Here is a 16,358-nt window from a genome sequence, read left to right on the forward strand (position 1 = left end):
CGTTTTGTCAGGTACACGAACAAAGCAAACGATGAGACAAGCCAAAAAACATTGCGCGTTTAGTTAGGAAACATTACTCGTTTCGTGTGATGGCGTTGGTAAGCTCGTTTTGGAATGCTGTTTTCGAGTGCTGACGTTATGGACTTTTCTGCAATGAATGGCAAAAATGCCACATTAAGTTGATAAGCAGAAAGTGAAAATGAAACTTACCTGCAATTTATTCACTTAGCAATAACAGACAAACAAATCCTCTCCGGTGGGGTATTCCAGAAAGCGGAGGGCTGTACTACGAAGCGAGGTAAAGGTAACTTCTGGTTAAGTTAACTCAGGGTAAGTAGTCAACCTCCTGAGAGAAGAGTCCTATGGCTTCATTCTCCCAGCAAAATAAAGCCGCAGGATTCTCTAATTGGAGGTTTACTACTTGTTTTGAACTAATTAATTTTCACTAAACTCGCTTTCTGAAATACCCTCTCCCCCGCCCCCGGTTATTCACAACTCGAAATGAGGAGTACGATTGAGGACACTTGTCACTTACCGTTCCCCGTATTTGTCAACGTTCTCGTGAGTTTGGAAATTTATTTAAGCACGAAGCCACGCTTTGCGATGCAGCTCTGTTGCCGAACTGATGATAGTGCGCGAAGTCAACACACGTCAAGACGGTTCTCTTTAGTGAAGCTATGGGGCGGAACGCTGCTGATCACGTTACAACTATTCAAATTAGAAATCAGTGGACATAGCACAAATTAAAAACACACAAGTCCAGATCAGTTTAATTCTAGACCACTTGCTCATAGTGAGCTCTGATACGGAAGAGAACCCATATGTAAGCCTACCCACCGATTCTAACCCTGTATGACGAAAGGCACATTGTAAGTAACAGGCTGAGTAATGTGCATTGATTTGTGGGCTTCAGTTCATCCACTAATATACAATGTTGTGTTGACTTCGGTATCAGGGTATCCAGCTGCGTGTTCAAAAATAAAAATCTTTGGTCTTGAAACAGTAAAAGAAATGAGTGAAAGTACTTTTAGGTCAGTTTCCCCAAATCCCAATCACACTATCATAAATGCTTGTGTGTGAGTTTATGTGGATGTATTAACATATATAACATCTGTTGTGATGGCTTGATTGTCTTTGACAACTGCCAGACCTATGCTCAGAGACTTCATAACACCTCTGGTCGTCGTCGACATTTCCTACATTGATAATTTGTACTTCCATCCAGACTTTACCTGTTCTTTTCCCTAGGTTTTGTTCGTGAAAAGGTTTTCTTTTGCTTCCTCATTCATTCTAGGTGGTTGTAAAAGCTTTCATTTTTGGTTTGGTAATTATAATCGCTGAGGGTACGAGTGGCTGAAAACAAAAACCCTTTATGTATTTTACAAACAATTGATACTATGAGGTAAAATAATTAACTAACAGTAACAGTAGAAAATTTAGTGTTTAGTTAATCTCCAGAGTGTTTAATGTCTAAAACAGACCAGAAAAAGGAGAGGGATTTAAGACCCTTTGTTTTTTGTTTTGTTTTGTTTTTTGCCGTCACTTCATATCTGTTGTGTGTTGTGTGCCACCTAGTGTTTATCTGATCTTCTGCAAAGATTAAAATGCTGAACTGGAGGCAGCCATTTAAAAGGGAAGGATTTTGGAAAAAAGAAAGAAAGAAAGTCTTTACCTATACAGCAGCTAAAAAGACAGTCACAGAATATTGGTAGGATCTTGCTGAGGGCAAGTATGATCTGTGCTGGCAGCTGAACCTGTCCTGGCAACTGACAGAAAAGTTGCTTCTTTGTGCAACTGAATCTCCATATCATGGTGGTAGACAGAGAAGTGCCAGGAAACATTGATCTTAATGCACAAAACAGACAGAATTTCCTTATCCATGAAAGTGTTACTGCAGATTCTCAAGCAGTAATGTCACATATGTATTAAAAACAACATGAAAAAATTAAAACATGTCATTTCCACAAGTCAAATTATTACTTTGATAAACCTCAGTTTACAGCTCCTCCACCCTCACCATCAAGTAGCAAAAAGAATGACTTGGTCACTCAATCCGGCAGCTATTTGGTAAGTTTATTTCATTTAGGACAGTTTAACCAAACTTCCCTTTGGAAAAAAAGAGAAAAAATGCTTGAGTAGAGAGAACCAGTGAAAAAAGCACAGGAAGTGTTGAATATTCTTGGAAGCAGATGAGTTTTAATAATCCAGATTACCATATGTTTGAATATGAATCTAACTCAGCTCTAAATGCATACAACAGTTTGAATGTCTTCTCAGTATAAGATGCTGCGAGATGTCCGTTGCTACAGTTTTGCAGAATTGCTTTACTAGTACTGAGTGTGAATGGTTTTCAGAAGAGGGCTCACTGAAAAAAACTGACATAAGCAGTTCTTTAACGAGGACTCATTTAGATTAAATGGATACAATTTAAACACAGCAAATTCAAACAACTTATTTCTCCAGTGTACTCTTTAACACTACGTCCTGTCTGGGATACTTTCAACCTCGCAATTTCTAGAATACAGCACCCAAACATCAACATTTACAATAAAATGATACCTTGTTTTAAATAATAAAGCAAAAGAAAATAAGCATTTTAAGGGGAAGTTCCCCACTTTTGGGATTTTTCAGTTTTTGTATTTTTCAATGACAACCTTTAACTCAAATTTTTAAACTGTTTGCTATGGAAACACAAATAAAAAACAAACAGAGCAAACAAAGCAATGAAGCAGTATCTTCAACACTGTTCTTTAAAACAGGATGTAAAGATATTTCTAATTGGCTGAGAAGATACTGAATTGGTCGACTGAAATGACGTATCAGAGGAATCATATTTATAATAAATTACAAGGTTATTACACAGAACATGAACATGTCCTTTAAAGATCAGTTGATGAAACAGCATCTCAAAATTTCACAGCAGATCCGAGAAGGGACACAGACTGCCTTAACTTGTCCAGAACAGAGACAGCATCCATTCAGAGGACTGAGTGAGGTCCAGTGTTCAGGGAATTGATCTGACTGTGGGAGGCTCTTTCAAAGCCCCAGAGTCTCCACCTCTACCTGACACCCCAGCAGAGCATTTCCAGCCTTAACACACTCAGACACAGTGGCTCCTGAAACACACAACATTATAAAACTCATCAACACCATAACACACATTATCAGTATAAGACACATCATCACATCATAAGAAATAGACTTGTAATGTTTTATTTTTTTTAATAGTGTTGCGGATGTGTTTCTAGCAGTTAAGAGAGACAAATGATACCTTTCTGCCCTTGGATCCATGACACAGCCTTCATGGCCAAAAACTGCCACTCCTCATGAGCATCCAGCCTGAACCCATAAAGCCAGATCAGAGCCAGGACTGTGGCCCACAATGCCCTGTCCACCTAAACACAAGAGAAACCTTCATTTGGTCAATAATCCACACTAAACAGATCCTCCTCTCTGTGACTGTACAGCCATAGGACACTGCTCTGATAACTGGACAGATATTTCAAACCTGTGCAGGCATCTGTTTGGCCACTTCTCCTTCAGTCTTTCCAAACACCTCGGCCAGCGCAGACTCCAACTCCCAGGAGCCTGAGGCCTTTTGGAGAGAAATTAGCTGAAGGAGAGGGTCCTTCTGGGGCTGAGGGGCTTCTAGACACACACACACACACACACACACACACACATTAGGTGCTTTTGGACCGAACAGTTCTAGGGTCTCATTTGATAGGAACTACCTGCTGGGGAGCTTCCCCTGGAACTACATATGTTCTATGGCTTTTTTTCCTGTTTGCATTCGCACCGCTAGTAGGAACGCTGAAGTGACGTAAGCCGGCCGATGGTGGTATAGCAACGTCATGCTAAGAGCTGTTGTCTGTATACTGTAGTAAACTACAGTATACACAATTACTGAGTTTTATTGAATTTGAAGACAGAAATATTGAGTGCACATTAGATAATATAACTGCCTTCTCATTAACGAAAATTAACTGTATGACGATAGTCCCAGTGCAGTGGAGAAAAATGTGCCTCTGCACTTATCACCGCAGTAGCAGTGAACGACTGGGGCATAATACTTTTCGGGTGCTAGCATAGCGCTTGTGCCTGACGTTTGCTCACAGCGTCGTGTTTTTGTTTTTTTTCCATTCCCCCCCTCCCCGCTGCACCTCTCAAATCGTAAGCTGAATAAACACGTTCTTCTTCTAGGTTAAAACGCGGATCACAGCCACACAGGCGGACACACAAGCACCTACCAAAGCGGACTGTACGCTACCTCTAGTATCTAGTATAATTAAATTGACTTCCAAACATACTTGCACACAATGAAATAAAAAATTCCAACAAAATGAAAGTTCACATGAAATATCTCAGCAAGAGAAAACAAAGGTCAAAACACTCACCGTCTGCTTCTCTTCGTCGAACTGAGATCGCAGTCGGTGCAGCTAAAATGATCAAAGACAAGACAGAAAAGAAAGTGATAATAATGACAACATCACTTTTTTTTTTTGCCGGCTGCTAACAATTAACCCTCCTACTGCTGTGTAACTAACTCCACTGTCTTGACAACCTCAACACCAACACTCACACCCTCTATCTTACTTACTTATTCACTCTCTCTCTCTCACACACACACACACACATCTATATATATACATATCTATATACATCTATATATATATATATATATATATATATATATATATATATATCTCTATCTATCTATCTATCTATGTATATATATATATATATATTTCTTTCTCCCTCTCTATGTTCTATTCTATCTCATTGTTATCTGTTTGTCTTTGTCTTTCTTTCTGTATTTCTCTGCATCTGTGTGTCTATCTTTGTTTAGAAAATTGGGAGAGAAGGGAAACTGGGAGAAAATGAGGATATGCAATTAACCTCTTAATTGGGACGACACTGTATTATGATGTAAGCAGGATGATTATGGCAAAGTCGCTTCTCTATGATGTTATTCATTTTACTGTTAATGGATCGTTATTACTGCAGGTATCTCATTTTTTGCCAAATGTGGTATTGCAAACAAACACCAGCCCACTACTAATTTCACAATCATATCTACTCTTCCTATTATATATAACACACACAATACTACATAACACTCAGCTTTAAAACTGACTTCAATCCTTATAAAACATGTCGCTCAAATTCATAACCTGGAATATCCGTGGGATTTCCTCACAGGCGAGGAAAGTTAAAATTCTCAACCACCTAATCAAATTACAGGCTGACATATGCTTCCTACAAGAAACTCATATAACAGCAGCTGAATCTCAAAAGTTAAAAACCCCACATTTCAATCAAGTATTCTCATCAACCTATAACTCAAAGAAAAGAGGCGTATCAATTTTAATAAACAAAAGAATACCATTAATTCATAAAACCACCATTACTGATCCTGAAGGGCGATATGTCATCATCAACGCTTCCATTAACAGCAACAATATCACTATAGTAAACATATACGGCCCCAATACTGACGATCCCACTTTCTTCCATACATTTTTCTGTTCACTGAATGAAACCCCAAATTCAACAATAATAATTGGACGTGATTTCAACACTGTCATCAACACCAACCTAGATAGGTCTAGCATATCAGGTAATTCTAGAAATTGGCACTCCACCGAAACACTAAAGCAGTATATGAAAGATTTTGGCCTTGGTGATAGTTGGCGATTAAAAAACCCTTCAACCAGAGAATACACGTACTTCTCACCGGTTCACCAGTCATTCTCTTGCATAGACTTTTTTCTTACCAGTAATTCAATTATATCTGATATTTCAGACTTTCACACCCACCCCATCATAATTACCGATCATGCCCCTGTATCCTTCAATCTAAACACTAAACAATTTAAACAACCCTCACCCAGACGGCGTTTCAATATCTCGCTGCTTAAAGATCCTGATTTTAACACTTTCTTCAGAGAAGAATGGACATCCTTCATGGAAATAAACGATTCCCCGGATATCTCACCCTCATTACTGTGGGAAACTGCTAAAGTAGTACGGAGAGGAAAAATCATATCATACTCATCACACAAGAAGAAAAAGGAAAATGAGATTGAAAAGAAATTGGAACAAAAACTCAGAGAATTAAATGTCAAGTATGCTAATAATCCCACGGAACAACTTCTGAATGAATTAACAACAACCAATTTTCAATTGAACACTATTATAAACCAATTCATAAAGAAAAACCAATTCATACTGCAAAGACTAAGACATGACAATTTTGAATACAGCAACAAATCTGGTAAATATCTGGCAAACCAATTAAAACGAGCCAAAGACAAATCAATTATCCCGGTCATAAAGAACTCAGCAGGGGAAACCATGCAAATACCTACAGATATAAATAATACATTTCGGGAATTTTACATTAAATTATACACCTCAGATCATGAACCAAAATTGACAGACATCCACTCCTTCCTCAATAGTACTGACCTTCCTCAGCTTAACAAGGAAACAGCAAATGAACTAGATGCACCATTATCATTGGAAGAATTCTATAACGCCCTCAACCAGATACCAAATAATAAAGCACCAGGACCTGACGGTTTCCCTGCTGAGTTCTTTAAGCACTTCTGGCACACAATCTCCCCACTTTTCTTTAGAATGACTGTTGATATTAAACAAAACTCAAAAATCCCGCCACATATGAACACAGCACTCCTCTCAGTACTACTGAAGCCTGACAAAGACCCAACCCTATGTTCTAGCTACCGCCCCCTATCACTCATCAATACCGATCTCAAAATTATCAGTAAAGCGCTAGCCATCAGAATTGAAAGAGTAACCCCATCACTAATCCACTCAGACCAAACCGGATTTATCAAAGGAAGAGATTCATCAAATAACATGCGCAGACTATTCAATTTAATCAATATATCCCAAAAAAGTAAAACAAAAACAATACTTGTTTCGTTAGATGCGGAAAAGTCATTTGATAAAGTAAACCGGACATTTCTATTCAAAACACCTCAGAAGTTTGGATTCGGGGAATCGTTTATTCAATGGATAAAAACACTGTATAACTCACCGATGGCCACAGTTTCTACTAACGGACTAACATCACAGAGTTTCATGCTACACAGAGGGACCAGGCAAGGATGTCCACTCTCACCATCACTTTTCGCCCTGTTCATTGAACGTCTAGCTGCTGCAGTACGCCAAAATAACAACATCAAAGGAATTCAAAGCCCCAACACACACCACAAACTCAGCCTTTACGCAGACGACATACTGCTTTGCCTCCAAGACCCATCAAGCTTATCAATTTATTTTCTGAAATATCAGACTACACTGTAAACTGGACAAAATCAACAATTTTACCCATCTGCGGTGTCGACTCATACGCTACAGCGAAAAACACGCCCCTCACCTCCTCAAGTAATGTTAAATATCTAGGCATAAATATCTCCGCCAAGCTGTCAGAGTTGTTTCACCTTAATTTCACTCCACTATTAAAATCAATAGAAAATGACTTAAACCGCTGGACAAATTTACCACTCTCTCTAAATGGCAGAATAGCAACTGTAAAAATGACCATACTACCTAAAGTGAACTACCTCTTCCAAATGACTCCAACTCAACCCACTACTAACTGGTTTAATTCACTCAACTCCATGACAACTAAATTCTACTGGAAAAATAAACCACCCCGGATTAAACTAGCAACTTTACAGAAACACAAATCTCAAGGAGGACTGGAAGCACCAAACTTCTACTATTATTACCTGGCTAATCAACTACAGTATATCTCAAAGTGGATTCATCCCAACCAACAGAATAACCCATGGATTGAAATAGAACAGTCAGAATGCAAAGAAATTTCAATCTCCGACTTGCCATTCCTTAGCACTTCCATAAAACACCACGATTGCTTCAAAAATACCGTAATCTCAACAACCCTGACAGCTTGGTGGAAAATTAATAAAATCTTTAAATTCACAGTGTCACCATGTAAATACACCCCAATATGGCACAACCCGGACTTTACACTCAACAAATCACCACTCCACTCCACCACTTGGAAACAAAGAGGTATCACACAGCTTCAACACATCTTTCAGAATAACACCTTCATCACTTTCCAGGACCTGGTGCAAAAGTATAACATAGGGGAAGAGCAATACTTTCAGTACTTACAATTAAAATCCATTCTAAAATCCAAAATTAATAAAACTAACAACAACCTACATCCACCCCCACTAGTGGAAGAAATGGAAAAAATAAATAATACTAAGAAAACTATCTCCAAATTATACAAACTAATATCATCCTCTGACCAAACAATATCCCTCCCCATCCAAAAAGACCTATCACTCTCTACCAATGCAGACTTCTGGACTCTAATCTGTAGAAACACTTTCACAATGACAAACAATACTAATCTTCAACTAATACATGGTCATCAATGTTGTTACTATTATTATTACTGTTTCCATATTATAATTATTAGCGTTGCTTCCCCCATCACAGCGTCAGTCCTTTGTCTTGTCCCACGTATAGTTGTTTTTTTTTGTTTGTTTGTTTTTTTTACTTTTCTTCTTTTTCCCTCACTCCCTTATTATCTTTCATTGATTTTGTCCTTCTGTCTGTCTCCTTGTCTACCTGTTCACCAGTCTGTCTGTCATTCTACAGTATGTCACCTGTCTGTCTGCATGTTTGTTCGTTTGCCTGTCCACCTGTCTCCTCTGTACACAATAAAATTTATAAGAAGAAAGAAGAGAAAAAAAAAAAAAAGAGAGAGAGAAAAGTACGATGTGACTCCCATGTTGGAGGGGTGGTGGCGGGCTTAAAAAAAAATGACAACATCACTTTACCTGAACCATGTGTGTGTTACTAATCATATTTCAATGAGTTCCTTTACTCTGTAATCCCAAACTGAAACACTGAAGTCATACCCACTAAGTCTTACTAGTTTGCTGCATGTTTAAGCGTTCAGTTACTTACAAAATGTGAGTGTGTAAAGCACCATATGATCACAACATTCACAGGACAGTACACAGATAAAGAGCTGGTGAACTTTCTTTAATGGATGTATCCTTTGAATGAAGGACACAAGTGGCAAATATTAGACTGAAACAGTGCTGAATCTCCATTTAGGAAGCTTTTAAACATTAATAATATAATGCTGAATGGCTTGAGAAATTCTCAAAAAAAAAAAAAAAATCAATGCAATGAAATAAAAAGTACCTCATAATATGTCTTACCCAATACGCTGTTGTTGAACTTTTGTCTGGTTTCTCTCTTTAACTTGAATCCTGAGAAAACAGCTGCATGAGGAGTGAGAAGACATGTTACTGTGCAAGACTTACGACTGTACAATGTCTCAGTGAAGTTTTCTGGCTGATAAGCTTTCAGACAGATGTTGTAACAGATGTTCAAAGACAGGTAGCAATATGCACAGAAGAGCCACAAAGAGAATAATGAATTGCGCCCACTTTTCTACAAATAAACAAGCAAACACACTCTTGAGGGGTGAAAAAAGACTTTTCCTTCTCTTTCAAGTATTACATAGCACTATGTTATAGAGAGCGTTACAACAAATCATCTTTACCACCAAATTTTGAGGAACGTTTCTTCAATGGTGCAGCCAACGTACAGCCCAGCATCATACTCTGAAACACTGCAAGACAGCTTAACATGAAATCAATGCTATGAACTCGCCGAGAATGAAACCAACCAACGCACGCACGCACGCACGCACACACACACCACTGACTTGGGGCGGGCACAATTCTTTGCACCAGAGGTCCTTGCACAGGCTGTCCACTGCCCTTGTATGTGGCGATGAAGGCAGTGAATGCACTACTGACTCCTGCCTGAAGACTGAGCTCCACCACTCTCCTTTTCAGCTCCTCCTTCTCTCCACCCACAGCCCTCTCCTCCATCTCCAGAGAACGGATCAGGGCCCGAGCCCCAAGCCGATGAAGGGCCAGTCTGCAGGGACAAATAGACAGTAAATGAGGAGTAGGCAGAGCAAATTTGTGTGAATGTGTGTGTGTGTGTGTTTACTCTAAATCCTCAGGTTTCAGACAGAAGTTGAGCTGATTTATGATGGGCTTATCTGCCAAGCTGTACTCCACTGTTACAGATCCCTCACCATGTCCAGAACTCTGAGAAATGGAGACCAAAAGATAGATAAACAGAGAGAGAGAGAAAGAGAGTGAGGGTAATGAATATTCTGTTGTAAAAGACCATATACATATACATGGAAAAGGTGAAACGAGCAAAATGAAAACTGTGGACTCTGTGACTTAAGTTGTTTATTCTTGTTACATTAATGTTCATACTTTGGGAAAATTGAAACTGACACATTATGTTAAATCGGCACTTCTGAAGCTCCAGTGACAGACAGAGAAAAAGCACAGTCACACAGAGAGAAAATGAATGAACTAAGTGGTGTGACAACAGTGAGATAAGATGAGACAGAGAGGTCTGATCAATCAATTATGTTGCTAATGAAAAGTAATGAAAACTTTACTCACCACTCCTGTTAACTGAGCATAGAGCAGAGCTCTTTGACCCTGGAAGAGCACGTTGAGTGGGGGAGACAGAGTGGTGACAGATATACCATCTGGAACTTTCCATTTCACAGAGATGTCAACTAAAGCTGGTTGCAGGGCAAAGCGAAGAGACTGCATCACCTGGAAGGTAAGTAGAAGTTACAGAGTGCAGTCACAGAGTGCCTGTATTTCAGTTATTTCACTTGTGGGCACATGAACAACAGAGGCACTGTATGGTTACAATAGGTAGGGTTATTGAATGCCAAAATATTATTGAATGCCAAAATATTATTTCTAGAAGTCTCTTTAAGCACATCATTCCTCTCTGATTTCTCCTAAATCTTTACTTTGGGCTGTAGTCGGTCTGTGCCCGTGATGAACTGGGCATGGCCACGGCCCTCCTTGGCCATTCCATTGACCAGTGCAGTACTGGCACCCTCCCCAATGCCAAAGGAGAAGCACCTGGACACACAGCACAAACGTACATCAAAGATGAGCAATACCACTCTCAAAATGACATTCATTTACCTTAGTTTGAAAAATTCATCAATTTAATCAATTTGATTACAATGTTGTGTGAACAGACAAGCCAAATTCTAATTTATCATGATAAATATTTGGTTTATCTAACCAGCGTGGTTACAGTGACAATCAGTAATCCAAGGGGCATTCTCGAGAGCTCTGGTTTAGAACACAGCATCAAAACATCATTCAGAATAACAAACAAGCAGAAACAAAGAGAGAAAACACTGCAGTCTGGGCCTTCAGCCCAGTCACCCATTGTGTTGTCCTGTGCATTAAAAACAGGTCTGAATAGTGACTTTCTCCAGACTCTGCAACAAATAAAAAACTCGATGAAAACTGAACGAATATGTGATTTAAAACAAATTTTAAAGATGGGCCTGTCCATCCTTATGATTTCATTAAATTCCACAAAAAAAAAATGTAGCAATACACTTAAAAGCAGTCATGTAATCTGAATGCAATGTCCTCATTGAAAACTGAACTAATATGTGATTTAAAGTAATTTTTCAAGATGAACCTGTCAATCTGTAAGCCTCAGAATTCCATTAAACTCCACAAAAACGAGGCAACACACATTAAAGCTGTCTTGGTGTAATCTATAATGCATAATGAAATCTGGACACTTCAAGCAAAAGGTGATTAGCCTATGTCTACTTTTGGATGAAGACTTGAAGTGCAAAAGGTCCAGAGCGTGAAGGCCCAAATCATCCCACTAGTGACTGGAGCCATGGTACCATCCCCCAGAACTGAATAAATGCTTAGAATGCCCACCTGGAGCAAACAAAGCAGTAGCCCTCATCAAAGCACTGTTTGCATCGTTATACATCATTTGCAAGACCCTGGATCTCCCATAGGCCATGTGGGCATTCCGAGACCAAGAAGAACAACAACTGATCCAAGGAAAGATTTGTGATGGACAAACAATAATAAAAATAAAAATAATAATAATAATAGAATCTTAGAGTTGAAATATAATATTTCGCAGTCTTAATTAATTAACCATTAGTTCTACAGATTCAGTCAGCCAGCCAACCTGTGTGAGTGAGTGTTGCTCTTCACCAGATCCAGGACATCTTTGGTGTTCCCCACTTCTCCATCAGTGAAAACAAACAGCTGAGAAAAGTAAGCAGACCAAAAGCACTTAAGCTGGGACAGGACAGAAAACTCATTTGAATTAAAGACCATAGAGGTATCCAAACATTATCAAACACATACAAGGGAGAACTGACAGGAGAAACAATCAGCATAGAAGCAGACAGCTGCCCAAAAGGTTTCCTAAAGCAATAAGTCACATTTTTCATGTTTTCTGCTACTGTTTAATAATCTCCTGTGCAAGGAGTTTGTCATGTATGTTTCTTGTTATGTATTGTAATACCTAGAATATACCGTACATGTTGCTATTGTAGTCTGTCTTAGGGTTATTGTGTATTACCTGTCTGGGGTGGCCTGGGACACATGATTGGCTGTAGATGTGCTTTAATGGCTGCAGGATCTCTGTACCACCCATGTCTGCTGACATCTCATCCACTTTCTTCAGTGCCTCCTCCATCGTCTTCTGGCTGTACTGCACACTCTTACTGAAATAAGGCCAATGAAAAACACTGTTCGAAACTAAACTAAAGATTATGTGAGCTGGATTACACAGAATAGCTGAGCGGTTTCAAGCTCATGCTGAAATTGTTAACATTTGTGGAATACTTTATTATACTGTATTTGGGAGATTTTTGCTTACGGAAAGAAAGATTTGAAGCTGGAGCCAAAGCCATAGATGTTAAAGTAACAGCCCAGAGGAAGGCTCTTTAGCAACAGGAGCAGTGTGTCCTATACAGTGGAAAAAACATGTAACATTATGTAGTCAAGAAAGAATTGAATATTCCATTTCAAATCATTTGGTCCATGACATCACATTGCTTGGTCAATCTTCAACTATTACCCTGGCGCTCTCAATTCGCATCTGTGCACCCTCTTCACTGTGCATCGGACAACCCATACTGCCAGACTGATCGACCAAAAACACAAACTCCCCACATGAGGCTTGTGATGACATCACTTCTGCAGGGAACTCTGGGTACAAGCTGAGCATGATCACAGGGTCTCCCATCAGAGTGCCTGAAAGAGAGAGTGTGCAACACTATAGATGTTGAAGAGATGACAGTTTTGAGGATGAGTTGTTTTTGAATGCCATAAAAAATCCAGACTAAGTAACAAGGGAAGAGTCTAACCAGGTTTTCCACTGGCCAGTCCTGCCTCCACTATGGCAGTGGGCTGATGGGCGCTCTGGTAATACAGCAGCAGCTCAACATCCCTGTCAAACTTGTGACCTGGAGACAGACTGACCTGCACACAGACAACAAAACAGAAAAACATGAGCAAAGAGAGTCACTTTAACAAAAACACACACATGTACACGCGCGCACACACACACACACACACACACACACACACACATTTATTAAGAGTTACATGAAATGTGACATGAACATAATGAAATAGCAAAAGGAGCAAAAGGAAAACCAAGCAGAATATTTAAGGAAGGGCCGCTCAGGTGGTGCAGTGGTAAATTACATAGGGATTGGATTAAGGTTTGAATCCCAGCATTACCACTGGCTGTGTCTGACATTGCAAAGTACAGTTTTCCGTGTTCTGGGGGGGTGATCATACTGCACGCCGTCATACCGTAGCCTTTGTCTGTGATACATCATGGTAGACCAGTGGCTCCAGTGAACAGCTGGACTCAACTTTAGAGATGGGGTTTGGTGAAGACACATGAACACTGAGAGATAAACTGTAGGGGATCATTCCTGTTGGTACAGACATCACCTGAGACACAATCCCAGTGTCTGAACCTGACAGAGAGAGAGAGAAAGAGGGAGAGAGCGAGAGAGGGAGAGACAGAGAAAGGGAGTAAAATATCTGTTTTGTTCACACATTGTTTTAACATTCTAAGTTATTTAGTGTCCATATAGGAGAACATGAAAACAGACACTATGAGTGTGTGTTGTATTCTGTAGTCATGCATCACCAGTGGTGGTGTGTAGAAGTTATCATTTATCAAAGGATGTATAATACGGAGTGTAGCCTGTGGCATGTGTTGTATACTCGGCCAATGAGAAGATGAATCTCAGTTGTTATATCCTGTATCCTGAGGTGTGTTTTGTGGACTCTAATAGTTGTATTACCTTGTGTACCAGCTGGTGTGTATCGAGGGTTAAGCACAGCAGGCAGACAGAAGCGTAGGGCATGGTCGGCCTGCACAGTGAGCTCCATGACGTAGATGATGGTGATGGCGGCACTCTCTCCCGGGGGCAGGCTGCCCACACTCAGCCTGAACACATCTGGACTCTCATCACTCTCCTCCAACAGGAAGGCCTGCTGACCTGAACTCAAAGCATCATCATACTGTTCCCGCGCCTGGCCAACAGACCACAAACACGCACGCATTCGCGCGCACACACACATACACACAAAAACATCATTAATAGCATGATTATGGTTAATGGTACGGCTGTTTGTTGTAAATTACCTTAGAATTGAGGCAGTTAATTCTTCAAGTCTATTGCAGGTATTATGTATTTGTATGGATGATACATGACAAGCAAATTAAAGACCAGCTACACAGGCTCAAACTCAAACACATAATACTACACCATGCTGTCCTAAATGTTGTGATGAACTTAAGAGGAAAATATAATTATCCTTAATTCTCCCTACATATATACAGTTTTTACACATGTTGGGTCACTCAATGAAATACAAAGATTTTCCTGAACTTTTGGCATTGTAAGTTGATTAAGATGTGAAGGTGAATGTCAGACTGAAGAACTGATCGGTCAGTCTGTGTTGACTCTTTCTGCTTGTTCCAATATCTCACCTTCTGTTTCTCCTGCACTTCAGCCACCACCTCTTTGTCTCCAATCTTGGCACTGAAGTGACAGACAGCAGCTTCTCCAGGCAGAGGGAACACAAACAGAGCCTCCAGGGGCTGCTCCTCTTTATTCACATACTGCAGAGTGGACTTCACTGTGGCTACATGCCCAAGTACATGCACCTCAACCACAATACTCTTCAGAGGAACTGAGGGTTGCAGCAAAGGTCAAATAGGAAAATGGCTTAGTACTAACAAGACAACAATGGCACTGATTTTTCATTTGAAATCAACAAACCACACACAAATAACATTCCTAAAGGGGTCAAAACACACACAGTTTGTACAAAAATCAGATTGCAATGGACATCAAGCTACAGTTTTACTTCATATCATATCATTAATGTCAATCAGCACAACTTAAATTAGTAAAGTGGGTGCCAAGTAACAGAAGAGAGAGTTTTCATATTCTGGCGAAAGACACGGAAACTCAAAATAACTCCTTCATTCCAGTTTGGTGAAGCAAAGGAGAAAGCAGACCCTTTCACATAAATATCTTGCTTACATGACCTAAAGTGTCAATGCCAGATTTACTTTATCAAATCTTCACATTTCTTATAGGACATGTTTGGGAGGACATTGCTCATACCTGGCTCCTTCTTGATTGTCACGAGACCACAACAATTCACCATTTTTGCTCTCTGTAGGAAACAAAGAGGTGTTTCATTAGCCTCATTCTTTTTATGGGCGGGGAGGCAATGTGGGCAAACGAGTGCAGTTCAACTTTTTCGTTGATATATCGGTAGTGCTTTAAAGAAAAAAGGGAGCACAGGCTTCAGTCGACGGTGTGCAACTATTCGTCTGACACTAACATGAAACATGCAACCTTATTGCTAATTTCACACCGAACATATTTTGTCAGGCACACTAACAACAGCAAAAGATATACGAATGACCTGGCTGGACAAGATGGCACATTCTGTTAGAAAACGGTAGTCGTTCTGTGTGGTGGCGTTGGTGAGCACAACTCAGTTACGAAAATCAATCGATGTTGCTTTGATACGCAGATGTCATAAGCCTTTCTGCAATGAGCTAGTAAAAATACCAGATGATTCTAGATTAAATTCAAGAACCGAAAGTGAAAATGAAAGTTACCTCTGACCCGCAACAGCAAACAAACGAGTCCTTTCCGATCTTTCGTCTTAGGTGTAAATTTTCTTCAGCTTATTCACGACTCGATATGAGACGCAGGGATACTGACACCTTTCACTTACGCGGTATTCTGTTTGTCAACATACCAGTGCTTTGGGGAATTTAAATAAATGTGAAGCCACGCCTTGAGATGACGCCCTTTGGCTAAGCTAACGATAGGCAGCAGGCGAACGATAGGTCCAAAACAGGACGGCTCTCTTTAATAAACTTACAGGGAG

The 16,358-nt window shown here is 39.9% G+C and overlaps 1 protein-coding gene across 1 annotated transcript; it reads right to left on the reverse strand.

The window, feature by feature from the left end:
- Positions 1-2,588: 2,588 nt before the first annotated feature.
- On the reverse strand, positions 2,589-15,936 carry LOC115804307 (von Willebrand factor A domain-containing protein 5A). The gene is made up of 20 exons (XM_030764676.1): positions 15,885-15,936; positions 15,578-15,629; positions 14,935-15,137; positions 14,243-14,474; positions 13,740-13,909; positions 13,286-13,400; positions 12,997-13,172; positions 12,796-12,884; positions 12,496-12,640; positions 12,097-12,176; positions 10,886-11,000; positions 10,521-10,679; positions 10,048-10,148; positions 9,755-9,972; positions 9,590-9,658; positions 9,243-9,305; positions 4,398-4,439; positions 3,509-3,648; positions 3,272-3,395; positions 2,589-3,116 (listed from the first exon to the last, which is right to left on the reverse strand). Exons 2-20 carry the CDS (start codon positions 15,618-15,620, stop codon positions 3,037-3,039), a joined length of 2,364 nt encoding a protein of 787 aa, XP_030620536.1. The 5' UTR covers positions 15,621-15,629; positions 15,885-15,936; the 3' UTR covers positions 2,589-3,036.
- Between the last annotated feature and the right edge of the window lie 422 nt (positions 15,937-16,358).

This window comes from Chanos chanos, chromosome 2, assembly GCF_902362185.1.
Source record: "Chanos chanos chromosome 2, fChaCha1.1, whole genome shotgun sequence".
NCBI classification, from domain to species: Eukaryota; Metazoa; Chordata; class Actinopteri; order Gonorynchiformes; family Chanidae; genus Chanos; species Chanos chanos.

What these genes read in the sequence shown, in the direction of transcription:
- LOC115804307 (XM_030764676.1), bottom strand. Translation starts at nt 15,620, where the DNA reads ATGGTGAATTGTTGTGGTCTCGTGACAATCAAGAAGGAGCCAG. An exon ending in GACAATCAAGAAGGAGCCAG is followed by an intron (nt 15,138 to 15,577) that starts GTATGAGCAATG and finishes TGCAACCCTCAG; the next exon opens with TTCCTCTGAAGAGTATTGTG. An exon ending in CACACCAGCTGGTACACAAG is followed by an intron (nt 13,910 to 14,242) that starts GTAATACAACTA and finishes TCTCTCTGTCAG; the next exon opens with GTTCAGACACTGGGATTGTG.